The 24,632-nt window shown below is 43.9% G+C and overlaps 1 protein-coding gene across 1 annotated transcript in view; it reads right to left on the bottom strand.

Annotated features, from left to right (window-relative positions):
* Positions 1-873: 873 nt before the first annotated feature.
* Ildr1 (immunoglobulin like domain containing receptor 1) overlaps positions 874-24,632 on the bottom strand; it is a 37,855-nt gene continuing 14,096 nt past the window's right edge. The window contains exons 3-8 of the mRNA XM_038346189.1: positions 24,165-24,314; positions 19,269-19,388; positions 18,633-18,779; positions 6,323-6,454; positions 5,336-6,126; positions 874-1,565 (exon numbers count right to left, since the gene is read on the bottom strand). Coding sequence (XP_038202117.1) covers positions 1,524-1,565; positions 5,336-6,126; positions 6,323-6,454; positions 18,633-18,779; positions 19,269-19,388; positions 24,165-24,314 — 1,382 coding nt within the window. The 3' untranslated portion in view covers positions 874-1,523. The remainder of the gene's footprint in view (positions 1,566-5,335; positions 6,127-6,322; positions 6,455-18,632; positions 18,780-19,268; positions 19,389-24,164; positions 24,315-24,632) is intronic.

Here is a 24,632-nt window from a genome sequence, read left to right as displayed (position 1 = left end):
TGAGGAATTGTGCCTTGTCTTACCGTATTTTGTTTTTGTCTTGATTGGTTGTTTTCTCTTGTAGGCCTAATGGGAAGAGGGGAGCTGGGAGGGAGCTGGGAGAAGTGGAAGGAGGGGAAATTGTGGTCAGGATGTATTGTATGAGATAAGAATATATTTTCAATAATTTTGATTTACAAAATTATACTTCACCAGGAAATAAGCTAAAATGTGGGTCTATATCAACTCTTCTGTACCACAATAGTGCAAACTACTGAATTTTATGTATACATTAGCTATTAATTTTTCTTGTTTCCTAATTTAAGTTTAGATTCCAAAAATCCTGAAAGCAACCTCTGACAAACACAGGAATTTAAATGCCCCCCATACTTCTAATTATGAATCTGGAGAAAAATGGATGGGTTGATACACTTAGCTCTAAATCGAGCTCACAACCATACAAACAAGGGTATTGCTAATTTTTTACAGTATCAATATTGTTGGAACCCCCTCCTTCCAGTCTACTGAGAAAAAGCCAAATGTCAATCAAAAATATCTATGAAGCAACCATATGGAAAATGAGAAGCAGTGATAAGCCCTGTTACAGGAAGGGCTCAGTTCTTTCTTTCTGGGACCCTTGGGCAGCAAAGCTTGCCTACAAGCTAATGCTTGGGAGATCGCAACCCTGAAACAGTCAGTAGTCCCAGGAGAAGGATCATTTCAGAACTATGCAAAGTGCCTGATTCTTCTCTGAGATTTACTGGGGGAGAGGCTTAAATCAATGAAGAAAAGTAGAGACCCAAGGTAAAAAAAAAAAAAAAAGCAGATATTTACTTGGGATGGAATCTTTGGTCCATTACATTTATTTTTCTTGTTTATAGCTGTGTGGTGCTTGGAGGTACTTAAAGTGATCTTAGCATTATTATACTATAAAATATAAGAAAATAAATTAAGTGTAGGGGAAAGGGGCAAGAAGGAAAGAAAAGAATACGGTTGGTGCAAAGCTGCTCCCCTGAGATTGTTCAGAGTTGCAGTAAACAGCCCGTGGAAGGGACCGGGCTACAGAACTCCTGCAGGCAGTAGAACTGCAAACCCAGGAATACTCAGGACCACACTGTGGAAAAACCCTCAAGAAGTTCAAGAGAGGGACAGGAAGTTTCCATGGGAATTTACCCATACTATTCCATAGGTTTCCTGTTCCTAAAACATGTTTTGATTTCTTCTTAAAGATTCCTGAGTTGTTATTATGACACTACCTTGTTCCTGAGTGTCATGACCCACTTGAATACGTGGGCCACTATGTTCCCAGGGGATCACATCCTAGTTAGGGTCCCTTACAAGTCAGAGATCGTGTAATACAGAGAGGGCATGGTCAAGGGGGGAGCTTGCTATTAATCCCATAAAGTCCTGTTTTGAAAGCTCTTCTATTTGAGTCTTATTCCCAAACTGTAAGACACAGATGCGCTGTGCCCTTCCAACGCAGCTGGCAATCTTGGTAACGCTGAGGACACGTGGGATCCACGAAACAGCACTGTGCCTGGAGACTAAATGACCACACTCCGTCCACTATGGGAGCTCTCTCTCTCCTGAGGAATAAGAACACAAGAACTGCAGTCAGCCCAGTCTACAGCCCAAGCCTCTAAAACCCAAAGTGATCTGGTCCAACCCGCCAAGTGGGGGTTGACTACTTCTTGACCTTTCATGGTGCCACTTTCTCCTCTCGAAGGCCTTCCTTAAGCGATGACAATTTCCGAAAATTTCTAATCTTATTTATTCTTTCCTCACTGTCATTTTCGTAATATCTCCAAGTCAGTAGATGGAAGAAAAGGCCTGCTTTTCACTTACTAGTTAGTTCAAGATTTAGCGCAAAGACAGCTCTGCTCCCTGTTTATACTCTGAACAATTCCTCCCCAACCCTTTCATTTAGCTTAAGACTCTAATAGTCCTCTTAAGTTACTTTTCAAACTTTTCCGGAACAAACTCAATGACTTTCCTTCGAGAGTTGTTATTTGTGGGTTTGTTGTGTGCTTGTTTTTCCTACTCGATGAGGCAAGAATTGTAGTTTATGCTACTCAAACCTCTCCATGCCTCTCAGGGAGGGGGATAATTTCATTGCATTTTTGGCAAATCCACAGCTGGAGTTCAGGAATAAGACCATCCGCGTCTCATTTGAGAAGGGAAAACACCTGCTCTGTGATGAACAGTCGTAGATATTGTGTGGGTATGTGCATCAGATTGCTTCAAAATCTGTTTCTCGTTATTGAGGGAGTTTTCAGGGTCAAGGGTTCTAATCTGAATACTCTCCAGTGTCTGTTCTCTGGCACAGATGACAACATTGAAAAGGACTAAAGGGACTTTGTCCAGGAAGACCTTGGCATGCTCAGGGACACTCAAAGTAGAAGATCGCAGATCCCAATACAACTTTTTTTAAAAAAAAAAAAAAAATAAAGAACTTAAGACAAAAAATATAATCCCTGGTAGTTACCACAGAGCATTTCAGGTTAGCGCAGAAGCAAACACCGTGGCTTTCTTCTCACTAGAACAGACATATGTGGGTCAAGCTCTGAAGATAATACCAGAGGGTCTTGGAGCTCATTCTATTAGGGTGAGATTGGAAAGAAAGATAGTCTGAAGAAGGCTAGGGACACAGGGCTCATTCATTCTGAAGCCACCGGAGTGGAAAGCTTGAAGTTCCTGCTTCGCTTTCTCTGAGTGAAAAGACCACCAGCTAGTGAGAGCTCAGCTGGAGTCAAGCTGAGCGGGTGCTGCCACAGTGGAAGGTTTGCATTTTCCTGGGCACTGAGCAGACAGTACCTCTTGCCTGTTTTAGATTGCCAGGAGGTTAGGTGCGCAGAATCCCTAGCTTGTGTATACTTATTAAACATTACTTTTGAGAGAAAAGGTGCTATATGAACCTAAATTATCAATTTCCTGTTTCTCTGATTAAAATATGTTAATGGACATTTCTCAAAAATATTAAATAATTATAAAATAGTTTAATAAACATTTTATTTAAAGTTACAGTAAATCTGTCACTGATAAAGCCTGACTTAATGGTGATAACGTATTAGAGGAACTTCGAGCACTGCTCAGTCAAAAGTCACCATCTAGTGGCTTAATGGTGCACAATACTGAAAGCAGCGAGCTCCAGTGTCTTCAGACACCTATGGAGGAAGCATCGAGCATCAGCACAGAGTCTCCTTCACAATAAAGCTACAGAGACACAAAAATGCACCCTTTAAATGAACTAATCTGCAGAGTCAAGCTTTGGTTCTGGACTTCTGGCCACTGACAGAATATAAGTAGAAAGTTGGATGCAATTAAGTGATAATTCTAAAAAACAAACTCAGACAATGGGGGATTTTAAAATTATCTGGACAAAATCTTTGCTTCACAAGGGTAATTTTATAAATAAAAATTATGGCAGAATTACTTCTTATGCATCTCTTAATAATTTTTAAAAAAATACTGATACTTGGAGAAAATTGATTACTAGAAAGCATTATTGATCTCAAAAATTGCTTTTCATCTGAGGACACAGTGTGGGTATTGAAAAAGCTTAAGAACCAGAGGGCTATGTTCAAACTTGGACTTCATTCTCTATTGTTATGTGTTTTGCCCTTGTTACTCAGCCTTTGTGAGCCGAGTGAGGGCTAAATGAATCAGGACTGCCTCAGTGTCTAGAACATAACGTCTTGTACCCTTCCTCTTAGATTCCAAGGCTTTGAAGGAGCTATGTAAGTTAACTGGGAGAAAATAAAGAAAAGAAAAAAAGTAAGTTAGAAGAAAATAGAACTCAGATCTTGGAGCCAAAACTTGGAAACCGCATTTTTTTCTACTAAAAGGAAGAGGCATATTTAGTTACTATATGTGATAGGGGTTCTAGATATTTCATCTTTAACTGGTTCTGCGCTTTCTTCCAGGATTCGTTCTATTGACCTTATCACAGAGAAGCAATTATATCATGTGTGGATGAGGTCACTCCTTAAGCTTCAGCTAAGACAAAGAGGTGCATGAGAGACCAGCCCAGGGCAGAGGGCCACTGGCACACAAATCTTTTAACTCAGAGGCCCTCACAGTACAGGGCTGCATGGGGTACATGACACATGCAAACTGTACACAGTTCAGCGCCCAGGGCTGGCAGGAGCTGCTTTCAATACTGCAGATCTTGGCGCCCACAGGACACCTGTGGGCTGACACAACTGTCATTGGTGACTTCAGAAGCACCTGCTGGGCTTCACTGCCTTCCTCATGCCACTCTTCCACCGCAGCTGGCCCTAGAGAAACACCCTGCACCCCCCCCGCCCCAGCCCCCGAGGAGCTTGCTCCTTCACACACATGTTTAATTTAAAGTGTGTGTGTGTGTGTGTTTGTGTGTGTGTGTGATGTTAGGTATGTCCTTCAAAGCCCCTAAGAGACTGCTGTTCTTCGATTATGCCCTTCCTCTGGGACTTCCCCTCAGAGTTTCCTGAGACCTGCCTGTCTCAGCAGAAGAAAATGATGAAAAGGTTTTGGCCTGAGAAGAGCTATTCATTCGTAGCCCATAAATTGCCTCTGAATAAGTAGTTTATTTACATTTGAGCAATGATGGAACATTTTCATAAAAATATCAGCTGGCACTTGGGTGGGGTAATTGTAAAATGATGTCTTAAAGTCATGGTACTTCAGAGATGGGGTTCCGGACGGTAGATCAGGTTGGCCTTGAACTTGTGGCAGTTTTTCTGCTTCTGCCTCCTGAGTGCTGGGATTACAGGCTGGAACTAAAGATGTGTGCCACCACACCTGACTTAAAAATCATGCCTCTAAAAAAATAAAAAATGCCTGAAAGGCCAGAGGCGCTTATGTCCTGTGTTCTCCTGGGTTTACTCCTTAGACTACTACACAGTGACCAGCACCTTCAGTGTTCACAGCGTTCTAAAGTTTTACTCCTAAATGGGATGCCAGGGATGTTTTTCACCAGTCTGGTGAGCCTTCCCAGGGGTATCCGGGAAGACGTTATCCTCACACACAGAATGTTTGCTGCTCACTTAAACACCCACAGACCTGCTCATTTCTAATCTGGGCTGTGGAAATGAGGTTGCAAAGTCAAGGGCAAGGCAGCATCTGGAACCCGAGGTATAGCTCCCCACCACGGGGTGCTTAGTGATCCTGAGCCTCAGTCCCTCTCCTGCATACCAGCAGAGCCTACCTGACCTGCCTCCAGGGCCCTTTCCTTCCAAGAAAAGACAGTGTTCCCCAGCCTGCCCCGACCGTTATGCAAAAAAGGACTCTGCAGGGCCTGTGTCAGCTGTGGACAGGATGCTGGCTGTGGGGCCACTGGCTATGCCCGACCCTCCATAGGATGCCCCAGGCTCACCAAGCGCCTCTCCACATTCCCTTTTTTCCTGTTGTTCTTGCCTGGGGTGACATCCAGTGAACGGTAGCTGGGTGGCTTCTCCTCAGGCCAGTTTGGGGATTGTGAACGGCGGCGATGGCGGCGGTGGCGACGCTGGGCACTCCAGTTCCTGGGCAGTGACTCTTTCTCGTCTTCAGAGCTCCAAGAACTGGGGCCCGAGGGCAAGGGAGGTGAGTAGCTGCGGTGCCTGCGTCTCCCATGCCTCTGGGCACCTTCCCGGGGCTCTGGACGTCTGGGGGGCAAAGGGGCCTCACTGGACGAGGGGCCTTCACTCAGGCTGTCCCAGTCTGACCAGGGCATGGAGGACTCGTGGGGCCTAGAGCGGTGGTGCCTCCCACTCCAATGGGGGTCCAACTCCCTTCTCCCTGGGACCCAAGGTCTGATCCCCCGATCCTGGAGCTCTTGGAGGAAATCGGAGTGATGGCGCTGCCTCCTGCCCTCACTCGGATCCCAGCGTCTGGAAGAAGCAGGGTTGAGCCGCTGCTGGTGTGAGGAGCTGCTGGTCCTGGAGGACAGTGGGTCTCTGATCAGCGGGGGCAAGTGGATGACTCTGCGTTCCACAACTTCTGCAGAGCCCAGGGAGGACAGCATGCTGCAAGGGTAGCCAGATTTGGTTCTGAGATCAGGAGGCTGGCCTGGGTTGAGGTTCCGCAATTCTTTCTCCAAATATTCCAGAACACCATTGGACACTGGAGGGTGAGCAACCGTCTGGGTCATTGGCATCTGTGGAAGGCTGGACCGTAAAGACAAATCTGAATGGAAGCAAAGATAAGGCTCACTGAACTGTGGTCCCAAGACATACTCCTAGGAACCAACGCATAAAAGCGGCATGTTCCTTAGCAAGATTCCACTCCCTCCCACTCCACTGGGCATGCAGCTCCTCTGTGGGCCATACGTCTGCCCTCACCCTCTGCCCTCTTCCTCCCATGGCTTTCTGGCAAAATTTACCTCGCTGCAGCAGCGGGTTCATTGCATAAGATGAAACTGGGGAGCTCCTGTCCGCCCCCCAGTACAGGGGTTTTTCCATCATCTGAGGACCTAGGGCCTGAACCTGCTTCATGTAGCGGTGACGGGCCAGGGCTGCAGGGGAAGAAGGAGAAACACAGACCCTTAGCCAGAGAGAGTCCCCCACCTTCCACCTCACTTGGTCTGTGGTTCCAGCTTCTTGCCTTGGAACCCATTCTTAGCTAATTTGCATGGAACCAAGCATTAAGGGAACCAGCCACTCTGTTAGGTCTTTAGCAAGGGATTGAATTTCCTATGTTAAAGACTACATCTCTCACACCCTAGGGAGGTCTATTTTTAAAAACTCAACTCCCTAGCCTCAAAACATATCCTCCCATTGCTCACTCTCCAGGTCACCTGAAGAGCGTAGGCAGGTGCAGCATATAAACTGTCAATCAAACTTCAGGCCGAACAGAAAAGTCCCACGAAGCAGAGGCTTAGAGGAGGCTATGAATCAGGGCTCGTGAGCCTGCAGGGCAAGCTCGGGGCCATCTGTTCTGAGGGGAAGAACAAGGCAATGGTGTGATGCTAAAGCATGTTTCCAGCTGCTCCACCAGCCCTGGGTGAGGGAAACTGTGTGGGGTAAGGCCCAGGATACATAAAGCTGAAGTGAGTTGTAGCGGAGCCTTTCTAGGCTTCTCCTTTACTAGCTGCTGGGGTTTCCCCCAATTAGGGATGGGAAAGGCAAATGGAAGGGAAATATTCCCTTATTGGAGAAAAGACTGTGTAAAAAAAGCAACACAAAGGGTCTATGAAATGTCCCTTCGGTCCCCTAGGTGTGGCTGGTCTGAAGCATGCAATCGGCAGCAAGTGCAATAAAAATACAAACACTTATTTGTTTTTGTTTCCATTTTGAGGTAACTGCGGGCAAGTCCCACTTGGCTCCCAAAGACTCTGCCTGTCCATGCGTGGAACAGATGCATGCTGCTACGTACAGTGATGGGTCCCCACCCTGTCGTCTCACCGACTGCAGGGTTAGCTGTAAACCAGCCCAGCTCTGCCTTGGTCTCCCTCCAACACTGATGACCAAGGCAGAAGGCAGGTATTTTCTACCCAGCTACACAGGGTGGGAGATCTCCTGAGGACCTTGAGAGGCCATCTTCCAACACAACAGGAAGTGGTTGCCACAGAGTCCCCCCAAATGTCCAGAGCTCCAGCCCTATTGGTATGTCACAGCCCAGCCAAGAGGAAATCAAATGCAAACCCGAAACAGCTCCTAGAGTTGCCACACCTTAATACCAACCCACTGTGCTCCAGCCTCAAAGGAGACAGGGACAAGTGCTTAACAGCTCCCTCTACTGGCCACTATCAGCACACCAACGATTTTATGTAAACAAACCTTTCTCACCGTGCCCCCCAACCTCCCAGTCTCTGGTTTTTTTGAAACAGGGTCTCACTCGATAGTCCAGGCTGGCAGAAAACATGATCTTCCTGCCTCGCTTCCAGAGTACTGAGATTATGGGCATGAGCCACCATGCCCGGCCTGGAGATGTCTTCTAACATGGGAAACAGATGAGGAAGTTGAGATGACAGAAGTTGCTTTCCGACCCAATGCTTCATAGTGGCCTGTGGTATGCTGTGGTCTGAGAAGCCTGAGGGTATGTTACAGTTTCTGTCAGCTCGGAGCTGGATGCTGAGGACTCAAGGAAATTCTGAGAAATGGGACCATGGGGGTAAGCTTCTTTAAATAAAGGTTTTGAGGGCCAGACAATCCTAGCTGTGCAACTTGAAGCTTTTGGAGTCTCCGGGCTAGACATAATAGGTCTCGCGCAGAGTTGCTGGCATTAAAGGAGGCAAAACATACGGAATACCTGAAAGGTGAGTCAGTAGATAGAAACTCTCCTGGTTATAACAAATTGTTTCTTTGGCCTTAGCTCTAGGAGAAACAAACACACACATATAGAGTCCAAACAGAACTAATCTTTGACTCCTCTTTTAGAGTCCAAACAGACCTAATCTTTGACTCCTCCTTTAGAGTCCAAACAGAACTAATCTTTGACTCCTTACAAGGGAAGAGTCAGGGCATAATGTGTAAAGGCATCTACTAGGGACAGAAGTGACAACACTTAACCCCCTCTGAAACCACTACTCCCTTCCTCCCCTCCCCCACCCCCATGTCCACAGAGACCTTACAACTTCCCTTGCCTAGGAGGCTCACCATTCTTCCCAGCACCTCTCCCGCTGTCACAGAAACATGCTTGTTCCTTACCTTCCTTCTACCCTGTGGTCCCCCAGGCCTTTGTATTTTCTGACTGGCCAGTCCTCTCATTAACACCCTCAGCAGCTTCAGAGAACCCCAGACCCATTTTAGCCTCTGCGAACCATCAGCAGCGGCATCCTGGCCCCAGCCAAGCAATGGGGCCTCAAAGGGTCCTCTTCAGGACGGGAACCATTGCAAGATTTTCCATCACACATGTCTTTCCTCCTCCTACGCACCCCGCTGCTCAGATCCCCATGAATTTCTAGCTGATTGCATCTTCTTTGCTAAGGGCAGGAACTAGCCCTCATAGGGAGCCAACAGCGCAGGGTCTAGATTAACAAAGCCTAGTTATGTAACTGGAGAAATCTCTCCATGCCTCACTCTCCCCTGGGGGGGGGGGCGGAGGGAGAGAGAGAGAGAGAGAGAGAGAGAGAGAGAGAGAGAGAGAGAGAGAGTCTCTGGGGAGAGTGGGGAGAGGAGGCCTGTAACTCAGAGATATGAGAAGCTTCTCTAGTTCTTGTACAAAATCAGGCTCAGTTTCAGAAATTTTCATCTCTAAATCCTATGAGGGTTGTTTACCAATACTAGGTGGATTATCTGTATCTGCTAAATCTTAGTGCCACTTTTATTGGTCTGTCTAGCCCCCATATTACAACTCAAGAAGGTGGGAGCTGGCTGGGGAAGGGCTGTGGTGGGAGGGGAGATGATCAAGAATCTCCAACATCCTTCTGGAGGTTTCCTTCTGCATCAAGCACATTTGTTTGCTTGAGGTATTGGGATCAAACCCAGAGGTCTCATGAAAGCCACTAAGCTATGTCTCCAGCGCTGGACTTTGATTCGCCGAAACTGTGGCAGGCTGTGGGCTCCCTCATTTTTTCTCCCTCATACGCTGACCATCCCCCACATGTATGACCTCTCTCTTTAGAGGTCAGGATGCCTACACTCTTGTCTCTTTCCTTTTGAAGGATAGCCCTTTCGTGGTAGACTTAGTTCTGCTTTCAAAGTAACACCACTCACTCAGGGTCACCCTACTTCTTAAGTGGGGCTGCCATTTATTCTCATTTGGTTCTCTGCTTATAAACATCCTTAGGGGTTCCAGGGTCTAAAAACAAAAACAACACAGCATCAGAATTTCCCCTATTCAGAGAGCTTTCTTTCCTTAACCATTCCTGCCCCCTTCTGCTATTCATCTCATCACTGAACTTGTCAGGAAAGTCAAGAATGTGAGCTTGTCTGATCAAATCCAAGGACCTTATCTGATGGCCTGCAGCTCTCTATTCACGGGTTCTTTTAAATGGACAAACTCCAGCCACTGAAGAGAAACCAAACCTTTGTTTCTCAGCTCACTGACCACATGCATACATCATCCACGCCAGTTTTGCCCCAGTCCTGCCTGATTTTAATGCTCTGTGATCTAAGGCATCATAGACTTATCTCATCTCAATGTGATTACTCCCATGACAGTGACTTCTCCATGGCTTCTGTTGCAAAAGCTGAAAGGTAGGAAGCTCCATAGACTCATGTTGAGTCCTTTGCTATTTCCTCCTCTTCAAAGAATTTATATAGCCTCAGCTAGTCCAAAGAAGCTGTGGCAATCCCTACATGGGACACCACACAGACACAAATCAGAGGCTTAACACTGTGCAAGTGACTGCTACTTCCCAGCTGTGAGACTTCTCTGACCTTGCCTGTTAAATGGTGATGGCATATGCCTTTGGTGGGCTGTGGTGAGGATTCCATGAGGAAGTAGATACAAAGGGCACACATCGGGCAGACATCCAATGAAAGCTATTTCTCTTTTGCTGTAAGACACCACGCAACCTTGAACACAAGCGCTGAAACCAGACGCAGACCACTGAGCTGACATCACAGGTTGAGTTGGGTGTTTATCATCATGAGCAATTCATCAAGTTTTCCTTTCAAACTGTCTTCTTCCCCATGGACCACAATGACAAGAGTGCTTATCTCTGGGGACTTGGCTTAGTTGACTCTTTTTTTTTAATTTCTCAGATTTTCTACCATGTGGAACTTTACAGGCAAAACAAATGTTACTTGAAACAAATAATATAAAAAGAAACACTTCCAGTTAAAACATTTGATTCAACTCCTATCTCTTTACTAAGGAAGGAACTTTATAGGACATTCTTTAAGTTCTTTGCCTTTATCATCCATTCTGCAACTTAAATTTTAGGGCGATTATAGTCTCTCTCTCTCTCTCTCTCTCTCTCTCTCTCTCTCTCTGAGTGTGTGTGTGTGTGTGTGTGTATTTTGCAGGCATGCATGTGCCATGGTGTATGTAGAAGCCAAAAATCAGTTTTCTCTTTCCACCATGTGGGTCTTGAGGATGAAACTCAGGGGAACAGGCTTGGTGGCAAGCACCTTACCCACTAAGCTATTTTGCCGGTCCAAAATTTCTCTTTTAAAGGATGAAATTTCAATCCAAAGAAAGCTTATGCTAAGAGCTTCTGTTCCTTCTCCCCTTCCCCAGCACAAGCTTCACATCAGCTGGGGAAGTCTGAGAAATACACATTCTAGGGCCCTACTCCCCCAGACCCATTGGGTCGGAAGTCTGGGAGGGAGGGACAGCAATTAATTTTGACCAAGACCGCTATATGATTTAGTGTGAGCTTCAGTTTAAGAACTAATGCTTAGACTCTCTAGGCCGTGGTCCCTAGAGGCACATCCCATTCCACCCCCAATTCAGCAAAGCCCCAGTGACCTGGGAGCAGCCTCTCCACACCTCCAACCACTCTCAAGGCCATCTCCGACCACCAGAGTCTTGGTCGCGACTACACCTGGAGGAGCTTCCGAAACATATTAGCATCCACCAGAGGCATGGCCAGCCTGCACTAGGAGGAAGAGTGATCACCCAAGCCACAGGCCCCACATGTACCAATTGGAGGAAGAGGGACCCCCTGAAGCATAGGCCCCACCTACACCCACTAGAGGAAGAGATGGGCAGACAGATGGTAGTGTAAGACCACATTCAACAACATAAAGAGCAACATGCACCACCAGAAAATAGTGGTTCTGCAACAGCAAGACCTGAACATCCCAATGCACATGAAGCAGAAGAAAATGATCTTAAAAATAACTTTATGAAGACAATAGAGGCCCTTAAAGAGGAAATAAAAAATTCCCTTACAAAAGCGGAGGAAAAGGCAAAAATTAGAAGAAAACAACAAATCCCTTAAAGAAAGCAAAAAAAGCCAAGAAAAGAAAAACAGATGAACAAAATGGTTCAAGCCTTGAAAACTGATTTAGAGGCAATAAAAAAAAACCCACAAACCAAGGGAATTCTGGAAATGGAAAATCTGGGTAAACAATCAGGAACTATAGATACAAGCAAACCAACAGAATATAAGAGCTGAAAGAGAGAATCTCAGGTGTTGAACATATGATAGAGGAAATGTTAAATGCAACAAACTCTTAACACAAAATGTCCAGGAAATCTGGGACACCAAGAAAAGACCAAAACTAAGAATAATAGGAAGAGAAGGAGAAGTCCAGCTCAAAGACACAGAAAATATATTCAACAAAATCATAGAAGAAAACTTTTTCAACCTAAAGAAGAATATGCCAAATAAAGTACAAGAAGTTTACAGAACACCAAATAGACAGAACCAAAAAAATGTCCCCTCATCAAATAATAATGAAAACACTAAAGATATAGAATAAATAAAGAATATTAAGATCTTCAAAGGAAAAAGGTCAAGTAACATATAAAGATAGACCTATCAGAATTACACATGACTTCTCAACAAAAACTCTGAAAGCCAAAGGGTCCTGGATAGGCATTTTGTAAACACTAAGAGACCACAGATGCCATCCCAGACTACTATACCCAGCAAAGCTCTCAATCACCATAGACGGAGAAAACAAGATATTCCATGATAAAACCAGATTTAAACAAGACCTATTCACAAATCCAGCCCAACACAAAGTACTAGAAGGAAAATTCCAGCCCAAGGAAGCTAGCTATACCCACAAAAATACAGGCAATAGATAATCCCATACCAGCAAGACCCAAAGAAAGAAAACACGCACACAATACCACCACCACCAACAAAACCAAAAGTAACAGGTACTAATAATCACTGGTCATTAATACCTCTAAATATCAACAGTCTCAATTCACCTATAAAAAGACACAGGCTAAAAGGTTATGAAAGCAAGATCCATCCTTCTGCTGCATACAAGAAACACACCTCAACTACAAAGACAGACATTACATCAAAGTAAAGGTTTGGGAAAAAGATTTTCCAATCAAATGGGCTTAAGAAACAACCTTGTGCAGCTATCCTAATATCTAACAAAATAGACTTCAAACTAAAATTAATCAAAAGACATGAAGGACATTTCATATTCATCACAGAAAAAATCTATCAAGATAAAGTATCAATTCTGAACATTTATGCCCCAAATAAAAGGCCCACCCACATTTGTAAAAAAAAATTACTAAAGCTTAAATCACACATGAAACCCCACAACTAATAGTGGGAGACTTTAACACACCACTCTCACCAGTGAACAGGACTGCCAGACAGAACTTAACAAAGAAATAAAGGAACTAACAGAAGTTATGACTCAAATGGACACCTATAAACATTCCATCCAAACACAGAAGAATATACCTTCTTCTCAGTACCTCATGAAACCTTTTCAAAAATTGATCACATATTCAGTAACAAAGCAAACCTCAATAAACACAAAAAATGGAATAACCCCTGTATCTTATTAGATCACCATGACTTAAAGTTAGAATTCAACAACAACACTAATTTCAGAAAGCCCACAAACTCATAGAAACTGAACAATGCTCAACTGAATCACCCCAGGGTAAAGGAAAAAGATAAAGAAAGAAATTAGAGATGTCCCAAACTTATGGGCCACTTTGAAAGCAGTGCTAAGAGGAAAGTTCATAGTGCTAAGTGCCTACATAAAGAACCTCAAGAAATTTCACACTAGTGATTTAGCAACACACCTGAAAGCTCTAGAACAAAAACAAGCAAACTCACCCAAAAGGAGTAGACACCAGGAAATAATCAAATTGAAGACTGAAATAAATAAAATAGAAACAAAGAAAGCAATACAAAAATCAATGAGAGAAAGATTTGATTCTTTCAGAAAATCAAAAGGATACACAAATATTTATCCAAACTAACCAAAATGCAAATTAACAAAATCAGAAATTAAAAGGGGACCATAACAACAGACACAGAAGGAATCTAAAAAATTATCAGGTCATACTTCAAAAATCTGCACTCCTCAAAATAGGAAAGTAAAAGGAAATGGACAATTTTCTGGATAGGTACCACATACCAAAATTAAATCAAGAACAGATAAACAATTTAAATAGACCTACAACTCCTAAAGAAATAGAGGCAGTCATCAAAAGTCTCCCAACCAAAAACAGCCCAGGGCCAGATTGTTTCAGTACAGAATTCTACCAGAATTTCAAAGAAGAACTAATGCCAATACTTCTCAAATTATTCCACATAATAGAAACAAAAGGGACAATGGTAAACTCTTTTTGCAAGGTGACTCTTACCCTGATACACAAATCACACAAAGACATTACTAAGAAAGAGAATTACAGACCAATATCCTTCAAGAACATTGATGCAAAAATATTCAGTAAAATACTGACAAACTAGATACAAGAAAACATCAAAAAAAAATCATCCACCATGATCAAGTAGTCTTCATCCCAGAGATGCAGGAATAGTTCAACATACAAAAATTCATCAATATGCCGGGCGGTGGTGGTGCATGTCTTTAATCCCAGCACTCAGGAGGCAGAGGCAGGTGGATCTCTGTGAGTTCAAGGCCGGCCTGGTCTACAAGAGCTAGTCCAGGACAGGCTCCAAAGCTACAGAGAAACCCTGTCTCAAAAAAAAAAACCAAAAAAAAATTCATCAATATAATCCACCATGTAAACAAATTGAAAGAAAAAACCATACATGATCATCTCATTACATAAGGAAAACGTCTCTGACAAAATTTAACACCTTTTCAAAAATATAGGTCTTGGAGAAATCAGGGATACAAGGAACATACCTAAACTTAAAAAAGGCAATATACAGCAAGTCAACAGCCAACATCAAGCTAAATGGAGAGAAACGCAAAATGATTCCACTAAAATCAGGAACAAGACAAAGCTGTCCACTCTCTCCATATCTACTTAATATAGTTCTCAAAGTTCTAGCTAGAGCAATAAGACAACAAAAGGAGATCAAGGGGATATGAACTGGAAAGGAAGAAGTCAAACTTTCACTATTTGCAGATGATATTTTACAGAAGTGACCCCCCAAAAATCCACCAGGGAACTTACAGGTGATAAACACTTTTAGTAATGTGGCAGATACAAGATTAACTAAAAAAGCATCAGTAGTTCTTGTATATACAGATGATAAACAGGCTGAAAAAGAAATCAGAGAAACATCAACCTTCACAATAGCTACAAACAACATAAAATATCTGGGCGACACTAACCAAACAAGTGAAAGATCTGTATGACAAGAACTTTAAGTCTTTAAAGAAAGAAATTGAAGATGATATCAGAAAATGGAAAGATCTCTCATGCTTGGAGAGGTAAGAACAACATAGTAAAAATGGCAATCTTATCAAAAACAAGCTACAGATTCAATGCAATCCCCATCAAAATTCAAGCACAATTTTTTACAGACCTTAAAAGAACAATACTCAACTTCATATGGAAAAACAGAAAAACACAGGATAGCCAAAACAAACCTGCACAATAAAAGAACTTTTGGAAACTTCACCATCCCTGACTTTAAACTCTACTACAGAACTATAGTAATGAAAACAACTTGGTATTGGCACTAAAACAGACAGGAATCAAATGGAATCAAATCAAAGAACCTGATATTAATCCATATGAACACCTGATTTTTGACAAAGAAGCTAAAATTATATGGAAAAAAAGCAAATTCAACAAATGGTTCTGGCATAACTGGATGTCAACATGTAGAAGAATGCAAATAGATCCACATCTATCCCCATGTACAAAACTCAAGTCCAAATGGATCAAAGACCTCAATATAAAGCAACCACACTGAACCTCATAGAAGAGAAAGTGGGAAGTAGCTTTGAATGTATTGGCACAGGAAACCACTTCCTGAATATAACACCAGTAGCACAGACACTGAGAGTAACAATAAAAAAATGGGGCCTCCTGAAACTGAGAAGCTTCTGTAAAGCAAAAGACATAGTCAGTAAGACAAAAGACAGCCTACTGAATGGGAAAAGAGCTTCATCAATCCCACATCAGACAGAGGACCGATTTCAGAAATATATAAAGAACTCAAGAAATTGGTCATCAAAAATACCAAATAACCCAATTTAAAAATGAGGTACAGATCTAAACAGAGAATTCTCAACAGAAGAATCTCAAATAGCTGAAAGACACTTTGATGTTCAATATCCTTAGGCATTAGGGAAATACAAATCAAAATGACTCTGAGATACCATGTTATAAAGACAGATGATAACGTAGATATAAATATTGTAACTGAAATTCTTGCTTGATACCTGTTTTGTTATATGTAATTTTACTATGTTAAAATTAAGACCTTCCTTTTCATTTAGACAGAAAAGGAGAGGTATTGTGGGATTCCCCTTTGTATGCTATGATTACCATTGATTAATAAAGAAACTGCTTTGGGCCTATAGCAGGGCAGAACAGAGCTAGGCGGGGAAAACTAAACTGAATGCTGGGAGAAAGAAGGTGGGGTTAGAGAGAAGCCATGTAGCCCCACCAGAGATAGATGCCGGACAGAACCTTGTTGGTAAGTCACAGCCATGTGGCAATACACAGTTAATAGAGATGGGTTAAGGTAAGGTATAAGAGCTAGCCAATAAGAAACTAGAGCTAATAGACCAAGCAGTGATTTAATTAATACAGTTTCTGTGTGATTATTTCAGGGCTGAGCAGTCAGGAACAAACAAGCGACCTCCTACTACAATCTTACACCTGTCAGAATAGCTAAGATCAAAAACATTAATGAAAGCTTATGCTACATAGGATGTGGAATAAGGGGAACACTCCTCCATTGCTGGTGGGAGTGCAAACTTGTATAGCCACTTTGGAAATCAGTATGGCAGTTTCTCAGAAAATTAGAAATCAATCTACCTCAAGAACCAGCAATATCATTTTTGGGCATATACCAAAGGAAACATATTCATACTACCAGGACATTTGCTCAGATATGTTCATAGCAGCATTATTCATAATAGCCAAAACCTGGAAACAACCTAAATGTCCCTCAACTGAAGAATAGATTTTTTAAAAAATGTGGTACATTTACATAATGGCATACTACTAAGTGGTTAAAAAAATATGACATCTTGAAATTTTCAGACAAATGGGTGGAACTAGAAAAATTATCCTGAGTGAGGTAACCAAGACACAGAAAGACAAACACAGTATTTACTTACTCATAAGTGGATATTAGACATAAAGCAAAGGATAACCAGCCTACATTTCACAACCCCAGAGAAGACAGGAAACAAGGAGAACCTGAGAGAGACATAAATGGAACCCCTTGGGAAGAGAAACTAGACAAAATCTCCTTAGTAAATTGGCAGTATGGAGGGAGGGGGAGGGTGATTGGGGAGTGGAGAGGGGAGAAGGGGAGTGGGGAGGAGAACATGAGGGGTCAGGAAGGAGTTGGGTGAAGGACAGAGAGGGAGAGCAAGGAAAGAGATACCTCAAAAGAGGGAGCCATTATGGGATTAGCGAGAAACCAAGCACTAGAAAAGTTCCCAAGAATCCATAAGGATTACCCCAGCTAAGAATCTAAGCAATAGTGGAGAGGGTACCTGAACTGACCTTCCCCTATAATCAGATTGATAACTTCATTAATTGTCATCATAGAACCTTTATCCAGTAACTGTTGGAAGCAGATGCAAAGATGCACAGCTAAGCACTGGGCTGAACTCCTGAAGTCCAGTCATGGAGAGGAAGAGCAATATTATGAGCAATGCGGCCAAGATCATGATGGGGATACCCACAGAAACAACTGACCCAAGCAAGTGAGTGCTCACTGGCTCTGGACTGACAGATGGGGAACCTGCATAAGACCAAACAAGGCCCTCAGAATGTGGGTGACAGTTGTGTGGCTTGGGCAGTTTGTGGGGCCACTAGCAGTGGAACCAGTATTTATCCCTAGTGCATGAACTGGCTCCTTGGAGCCCATTCCCTATGGAGGGATACCTTGCTCAGCCTAGATACGGGGGCGGGGAGCCTTGGTCCTGCCTCTAGTGTTGTGACAGAGTGGATGCGAGGTGGTGTGGGGAGAAGGAGGGGGGAGTAGGAGGGGAGGGAGCGGGAACTTGGACTGGTATGTAAATAAGATTTTAAAAAAATAATTTAAAAAAAGAACTAATGCCTCAATACCTTTCTCTATTTCCCTCCCTATTCTTTTCATCTCATCTCTAAGTAGTGTTGTGAGATTGTAATAGAATAAGAAACATTCGGTCTCTGTCCCCGGTTTCTGAAATATAACTCCTAAAATGCTTGGGCTCTCCAAATGGATGAGTAGCTTCCATGTGTTAATTAGATGGCTGGTGGCCAGAATCCCTGGAGAGTTTTGGGATGGAGACAGGTTGCCAAAAAGACCAAGGCATGGCTAGAGTGCTAAAACTTTCTATTCCATTTCTGACCTGGGAAAGAAAAGTTGACTTGTTCAAACACACAAACACACACACAAACACACACACACACACACACACACACACACACACACACGCTTTTATTTAAATCTGTCGGTCAAACTCCATCTGCATACTAAGAGAAGAATTTCACAGGTAGAAATCCTGTTATCAGTCACCTTCCCTGTGGCTTTAGAGCACTCCTGAGCATCATTCTTAGGGCTGATGCTTATGTCTTCTGAACCTGGGAAGAAGGAAGGCATGAAGGAGATCCTGGAACAACCAGGAACTTTGACCTGAGAAAGGTCAACCTGTCTGCTTGGGGCCTCAGGCATGTGTCTCATCATGCCCAACCCACTGTTCCTCGTGTTCTCTCACCTTCCTCGGGGCAGCAACAGAGGGTAGGACAACAGGGGCAGCGGATGTAGCAGCAGCAATACTGAGGACAGCACTGGCACCAGCACACACCAATCAGCAGCAGGAGAAGGAGGGCTCCAAGGATGATGAAGATCACTGTCAGCCAATCTACAGTGAAGAGAAGCCGAAAGGGGGCTGAACTAAATCTTTAAAGGGATGCCTCTACTCCAACATTCTAGATCAGTGCTTCTCAACCTTCCCAAGGCTGCGACCCTTTAATACCTCATGTGTGGTGACCCTTAACCATAAAATTATTTTGGTTGCTACTTCATAACTGTAATTTTTGCTGCTGTTATGAGTCCTAATGTAACTCTTTGTGTTTTCTGATAAGTCTTTGGCAACGGGGGTTGCGACCCATAGGTTGAGAACCAATGTTCTAGACCTTAGTAAATACAGCCATTGACCTAATGGTTAAGTTCTAGTGATACACTGGTAAAAAGGTTTAGCTCTAGTAAGAGACCATTAGAGATTCCCAGTCCAATGAAAGTAACACAGACCTGTTTGTTTCTGGCTTTGCTGCGATTGGTAGGTGCTTTTGCACGGGTGTGCGGGGGAGTACCCTGATGGGTGGCCCAAGAGGGCTCCAGCAGCACTTACGCAGGACAATGAGCTTCACCTCCTTATCCGGGTCTCCTGAGGTGTCTCCTGGAGCCTCAATGGTGCAATAGTATACTCCATGATCCCACCACATCACTTCATTAATCACAAGGTCCGCTCCTATGTAGGAAGGAAAGAAAAAGCGCCGGTTATCAGGGCATGGTAGCTGAGGGACCTCAGAACTGTCATTCCTAAAGAAGGCCTGTGATTGGTGAGAAAGAGATCCCAGACCCTTCCTCAGACCTTCCTTTATTCCCAAAGACGAGGATGATGGAAAAACTCGTCATCGAACCCCACAAGAAGTTTATAAGGATCTGGATACATCGTCTCATTTAATTCCCACTACATATGCTTTTATATGGGGGAGGAAGAGATTCCCAGTTGTTCCCCACTGATTTGTTCCCTTCTTGCAGGATCGTGGAATTGATGGGTATGCCTACAGCTGCTATAGTTTAAGGAAATGTGTGTTTTGTGTGTTTGCTCCCTTTAAAACTGCTGAACTAAAACTGTGATTCTATTAGTACTAAGAGATTAGGACCTTGGTGGCTGTGTGGAAGTTTAACCAAACACTTTCTGAGAGAGAGAGAGAGAGAGAGAGAGAGAGAGAGAGAGAGAGAGAGAGAGAGAGAGAGAGAGAGAGAGAGCAGAATGAGCCATGAGGGCTCTATCCTCATGGGTGGGTGGGTAGGTAGGTTGGAGCCATTAAAAAGGGTGAACTTGGCTGGGTGCGGTGGCACACACCTTTAATCCGAATACTTGGGAAGCACAGCCATGTGTATCTCTATGAGTTCCACACAAGCCTGGTCTACTGGTCTGGAAAGCAAGTTCTAGGATAGCCAGAGCTACATAACAAAACCCTGTCTTCTATTGCTGTAAAATGGTGTAGCAATAAGACCCTCACCAGACTTCTCAACCTCTATAAACATAAGCCAATGCATTTCCACTGATTATAATTACTCAGTCTTATGTCCTCATTTATAATAGAGTATAAAATAGACTAAGAGCAGAATAGAATAGAGCATAGTATAGCAGCATAAAATAGACTAAGTCAGGGATCACCTAGAATAAAGTCAGGATTTCCCATCCCCTCTTCTAAGTGACGCAATTCTGATTAACGGAATGCATGCAGGAGAGTTGCAGGAACGTCTTTAAGATAGCATGTGAACAGTCTTCCCTTTCTTCCTCATCTCTTCTATGTTCCTCCCTGGGTGCTACAGATTGGGTACAGTTTGAATGTGTGTCCCAAAGCTTCATGTACAGGAAGCTTAGCCTCAGCGTGGCCTTGTTGGAAGGCAGAGGAATCTTTAAGGGATGGAGATCAGAACACTAATTAGGTCACTTGGATGAGCTGTCCTGAGAGAAGATTAAAGTCATTCTTACATCTCCCCAGTAGGTTCACAACAGAACGGGTTGTTACAGAAGAAGAATGGTCCTTTCTGCTCACTGGTCTCCTGTAGTCCCCTGGGGACTCTCCTTCTTGTAAGCACTTTTATAATAATATTGTTTTCATGGTGACCCTGTCACACCCCTTCACAAGGCCAAACCAGTGGCACCATCTACTCTTGGGCTTTCAACACCCGGAGTGATGAGCTAAATAAACCTCTTTCCTTTGCAAATTACCCAGGCATGGGACTTTCATTTTAGAAACAAATAATGAACCAATACGTCTAGAAAGAAGATGACAATCTGGGTCAGTACAAATGAACTTGGGCCCCCCCAAAATTTAATGGAATGCAGCCACCACCCTAGGTCTGGGCCGTGTGTTTCTGATGTTATACATGAGATCAAAACAAACTTCCTTTTGCTTACAGTACTAATATCTCTGGTTTCTGCTTATTTGCAATCAAATGTAACACCAGCTGAGAAATGGGTATGATTACTTAGCTATATTTCAGATAAGGAAACTAAAGGTAGAGAGGGGTTAAGGGAGTGGCAAACACACAGAGATAGTGCTTGGCATAGATAGGTTCACGCCCCACAACTCTGCCTCAGACTGGAGCTTTGAAACACGGAGCCCTGATATTTTCTCCAAAATGGCTGTAAAACTTCACAGCCTAGACCCTTCCCCAGTTCAAGAGGAACAAGTAGGTGCTAAAAGGGACAGCTTGTGCAATGACCTTGAATGAGCACAGAAAATATGCACAGCATTTTCAGAGTATTACCCCCCCAAAAGAATCTGTGTTCCTTTGAGTACCTGATGCTCCACTGTGACCTGATTAAGATCAACCAACGGTTAACATACACTTAAAAATTAAGCAAATATGACCAATGTTCCCTGAAACCCTGTGGCTCAGATTATTAAGTTACAATCTGTAGGAACATTCAAGAGGAGCCAACCCCTCTGTCCTGGCCGGTTTAAAAGTCAATCAGAGCCCCAAAGCAGCACCCCAAAGTGATGGCCTGCCGGCTTATCTCAGAAACTGCAGAGATCAGGCCTCAGTATAACCGAGTTGCACAGGCAACGATCATATCTGCAATTCTTCATTGTCTGTTTGTCAAGAAATACCTCCTGAGGAACTGAAACAAAAACGTGAGGTCATGCAAGACCAGAGCGAGCCCTGACTTCTGTTTCCTTCTCTTTTACGTCAATCCTTGTGAAGCTTTTTTCCCTCATGATTTTCTAAACCTACCTCTTTTCCTCCACCCCCAGATCGGGAGGCATGATGAAAGTTCTCATCTGACCCGACTTTCCTAAAGTGTTTCTGAGGAATGCCAGCACGGAGTGGCTATTCAGATATTTCAATCTGTTACACGAACCGTGACCTTATTTGTCAAATATGTTAATAGGTTACCCAAGCCATGACCTTGTTTGGCAGGGTCCTCTAGATTGATGGAAACTCAGATGAGAAAGTGTCAGAAAACAAGGATTCTGAGAAGTGAGGATGAGCCTGGAGGTAGAAATAAACCCTGGGGAAATACTGCTTTCCTTTAGGAGCGAGAACAAGATGGCGTATGAGCCAAAAGCGGTCAGGAGGAGAGGTAGTGAGAAGGACTACTCAGAACCAGACACACACAGAAGAGCAGGGTCGGCCTCCAGACTCTCCACGGGGACTTCTCATCCTTCAGAAACACTAAAGGAAACTGGCTAATTAAATATGTGAGACCAGGGGTCAGAGCAGAGCCAATTCTGAGAAAGTAGAGCCAGCCAAGTCTCTAAGGACGCACATGGAGACTAAAGCAAATGCAGGCGGTCCCTAGGCTAAGAGTCACAGGCTACCTTGGGGAAATCAGAGGACGTGTGTGAAAAGATCATGCATATTTAAGGATAACAAACTTAGAGGCAAGGTTAAACTGGCCCTTTAAATGGTTATAAAATAGTCACCAATTCTCTCACTGTTTGGGTACCACTAACAGCCTGATGTGTGGTTTTATGTGGTTATGTGGAGAAATTCCTTATGGCCAGCAATTTAAAAAAAAAGATTTACTTATATTATTATTTGAGTGTATGTGTGTGCTCATGCGTTTGTCTGGTTTTGTGCATGTCGGTGCAGTGCCACAGAGGCCAGAAGAGTGCCCTGGACCCCATAGGACTGGAGTTAAAGGTGGCTGTGAGTTGCTTGAAACAAGTACTGGGAACCGAATTTGGGTTCTCTAGAAGAGCAACAAGTTCTGTTAAACACTGAACTCTCCAGCCCCACAAATATTTTTTCCTTCTAAATTTTTAAATGTTTGCTTGTTTATTTATTTTTATGTATATGAATATATTTTTATGCATATAGGTGTGTTTTGCTACATATGTCTGTGCACCACATACATGCCTGGTGCCCAGTAAGCCAGAAGAAGGTATCAGATCCCCTGGAAGTAGAGTTAGAGACAGATGTGAGCCACTGTGTAAGTGCTGGGAATCGAACCTGGGTCCTCTGGAAGAAGAGCTAGTGTTCTTAACTGCTGAGTTCCCTCTCCATCCCCAAATAGCTTTTTTTTTTAACACAGCATGTAAAGTTCACTGAAACAGTCTCTGAGTCCTGTCATTTTAACTACACAGTAATCCAAGATGACAGGCTAGGAACATGGGGCCCTAGCTAATTCTTCATACATAGAAGCATCCTGACTGGATGACTTCGGTCCATCCCATAGTAACTGTTGGACATGATTCTCTGTGACGTGGACTCTATAGTCAGTTCCCCTTAATAGAAACTGAGGCAAAAACAAACCAAAACGTGAAGGTGCTTGCTCAATTTCATTTCCAAGAGCTGAGCAGTCACCAGGCCTGAATCTGGTTGTGGCCTCAGGGCTGCGGGGGCTGCTTCTTGTACCGGGTACAAAGAAGGAGCCTGCTTTAGACCCAACTTCCAGACAATGCATGTGATACTTACTGCAAGTGTGGCTCTCTTCCGATGAGAAGGAAGAGGCAGAGAAAATGGCCAACCCGCTGCTGCCTGTGGCTAGGCTTGTGAGGGGAACCACTGTGACTCTTCCCCAGGCTTGTGTCCAAGCCACTGCTGCTTCCTCTGTCCAGGGACTGCAGCAGGCTCAAAGGATCCACCTGCCCTCAAGCTCATGTTTTTGGTACAGGCATCAAGAGTGGCCAAGGGGACCTCAGGGACCTGGTGTGTGAGTGAGCCCAGAGAATGATTTGGAAAAAACATCAAAGAAGCGGATGTGAATCTTAGCCTGAGTCTCAGGAAACAAAAGACTCAATGACACCCTGACCTTTATTTAACCAAGGCTGAGGAACATCCTCTGGTCTACAGGCCAAGTTCCAGGGAAGCAGCTTCATATGGTGGAACACATTCTAAGAATCTGGCACTTGCTTCAAACAGCCCAGTGGCCAAGTCAGTCATCAGGTCCCAGAAGATCTTGGGGAATCCCGTGCTGACTAAGCCTGCCAAGCCCGTCTCTGCCTCCTCAAGCTCTAGTTCCCCTGCTACCTCCCCCAAATACTCCCCAACTCACGGTTCTGGATGGTGATCTTGCGCTGCCGGTAATCCACCCCCAGCACCGGCTCACTCTGCCCCCGCCGCTGGGCCACGATGCGAACTTCCCTCTGATTGTCGCTACAGTCATTGGAGGGGTCCTGGCCCAGGGATAAAGCGGCCTGGTATGCTGAGAAGAGAGGACCAAGTCCTTCAGATTCTGCAGGTCTGGAGTAGACTCACAGGAACTCCACTCGCATCAATAAGACTCCAAACAACCTTGAAAGCCATCATTTCCAAAGCCTGTCTGCATGCCCTGTCTCCTAACAAATTTCCCTTGGTTCATTTACAACGTGCCCCCACCCCGCCCCCGGTTTCTGCTCCAATGGGGGCTCAGTCACCAACCTTCACAGTAGAGAACTCAAAAGCTGTTAAATCTTCGAGGGGACCATTGCTTCCCACCCTAGTCTCTCCCTTGTCACGTAACTCAAGTGTTTAAGAAGAACCC

This window comes from Arvicola amphibius, chromosome 10 (assembly GCF_903992535.2).
Source record: "Arvicola amphibius chromosome 10, mArvAmp1.2, whole genome shotgun sequence".
Taxonomy (NCBI): Eukaryota; Metazoa; Chordata; class Mammalia; order Rodentia; family Cricetidae; genus Arvicola; species Arvicola amphibius.
This window is presented reverse-complemented; position numbering and strand designations above follow the sequence as displayed.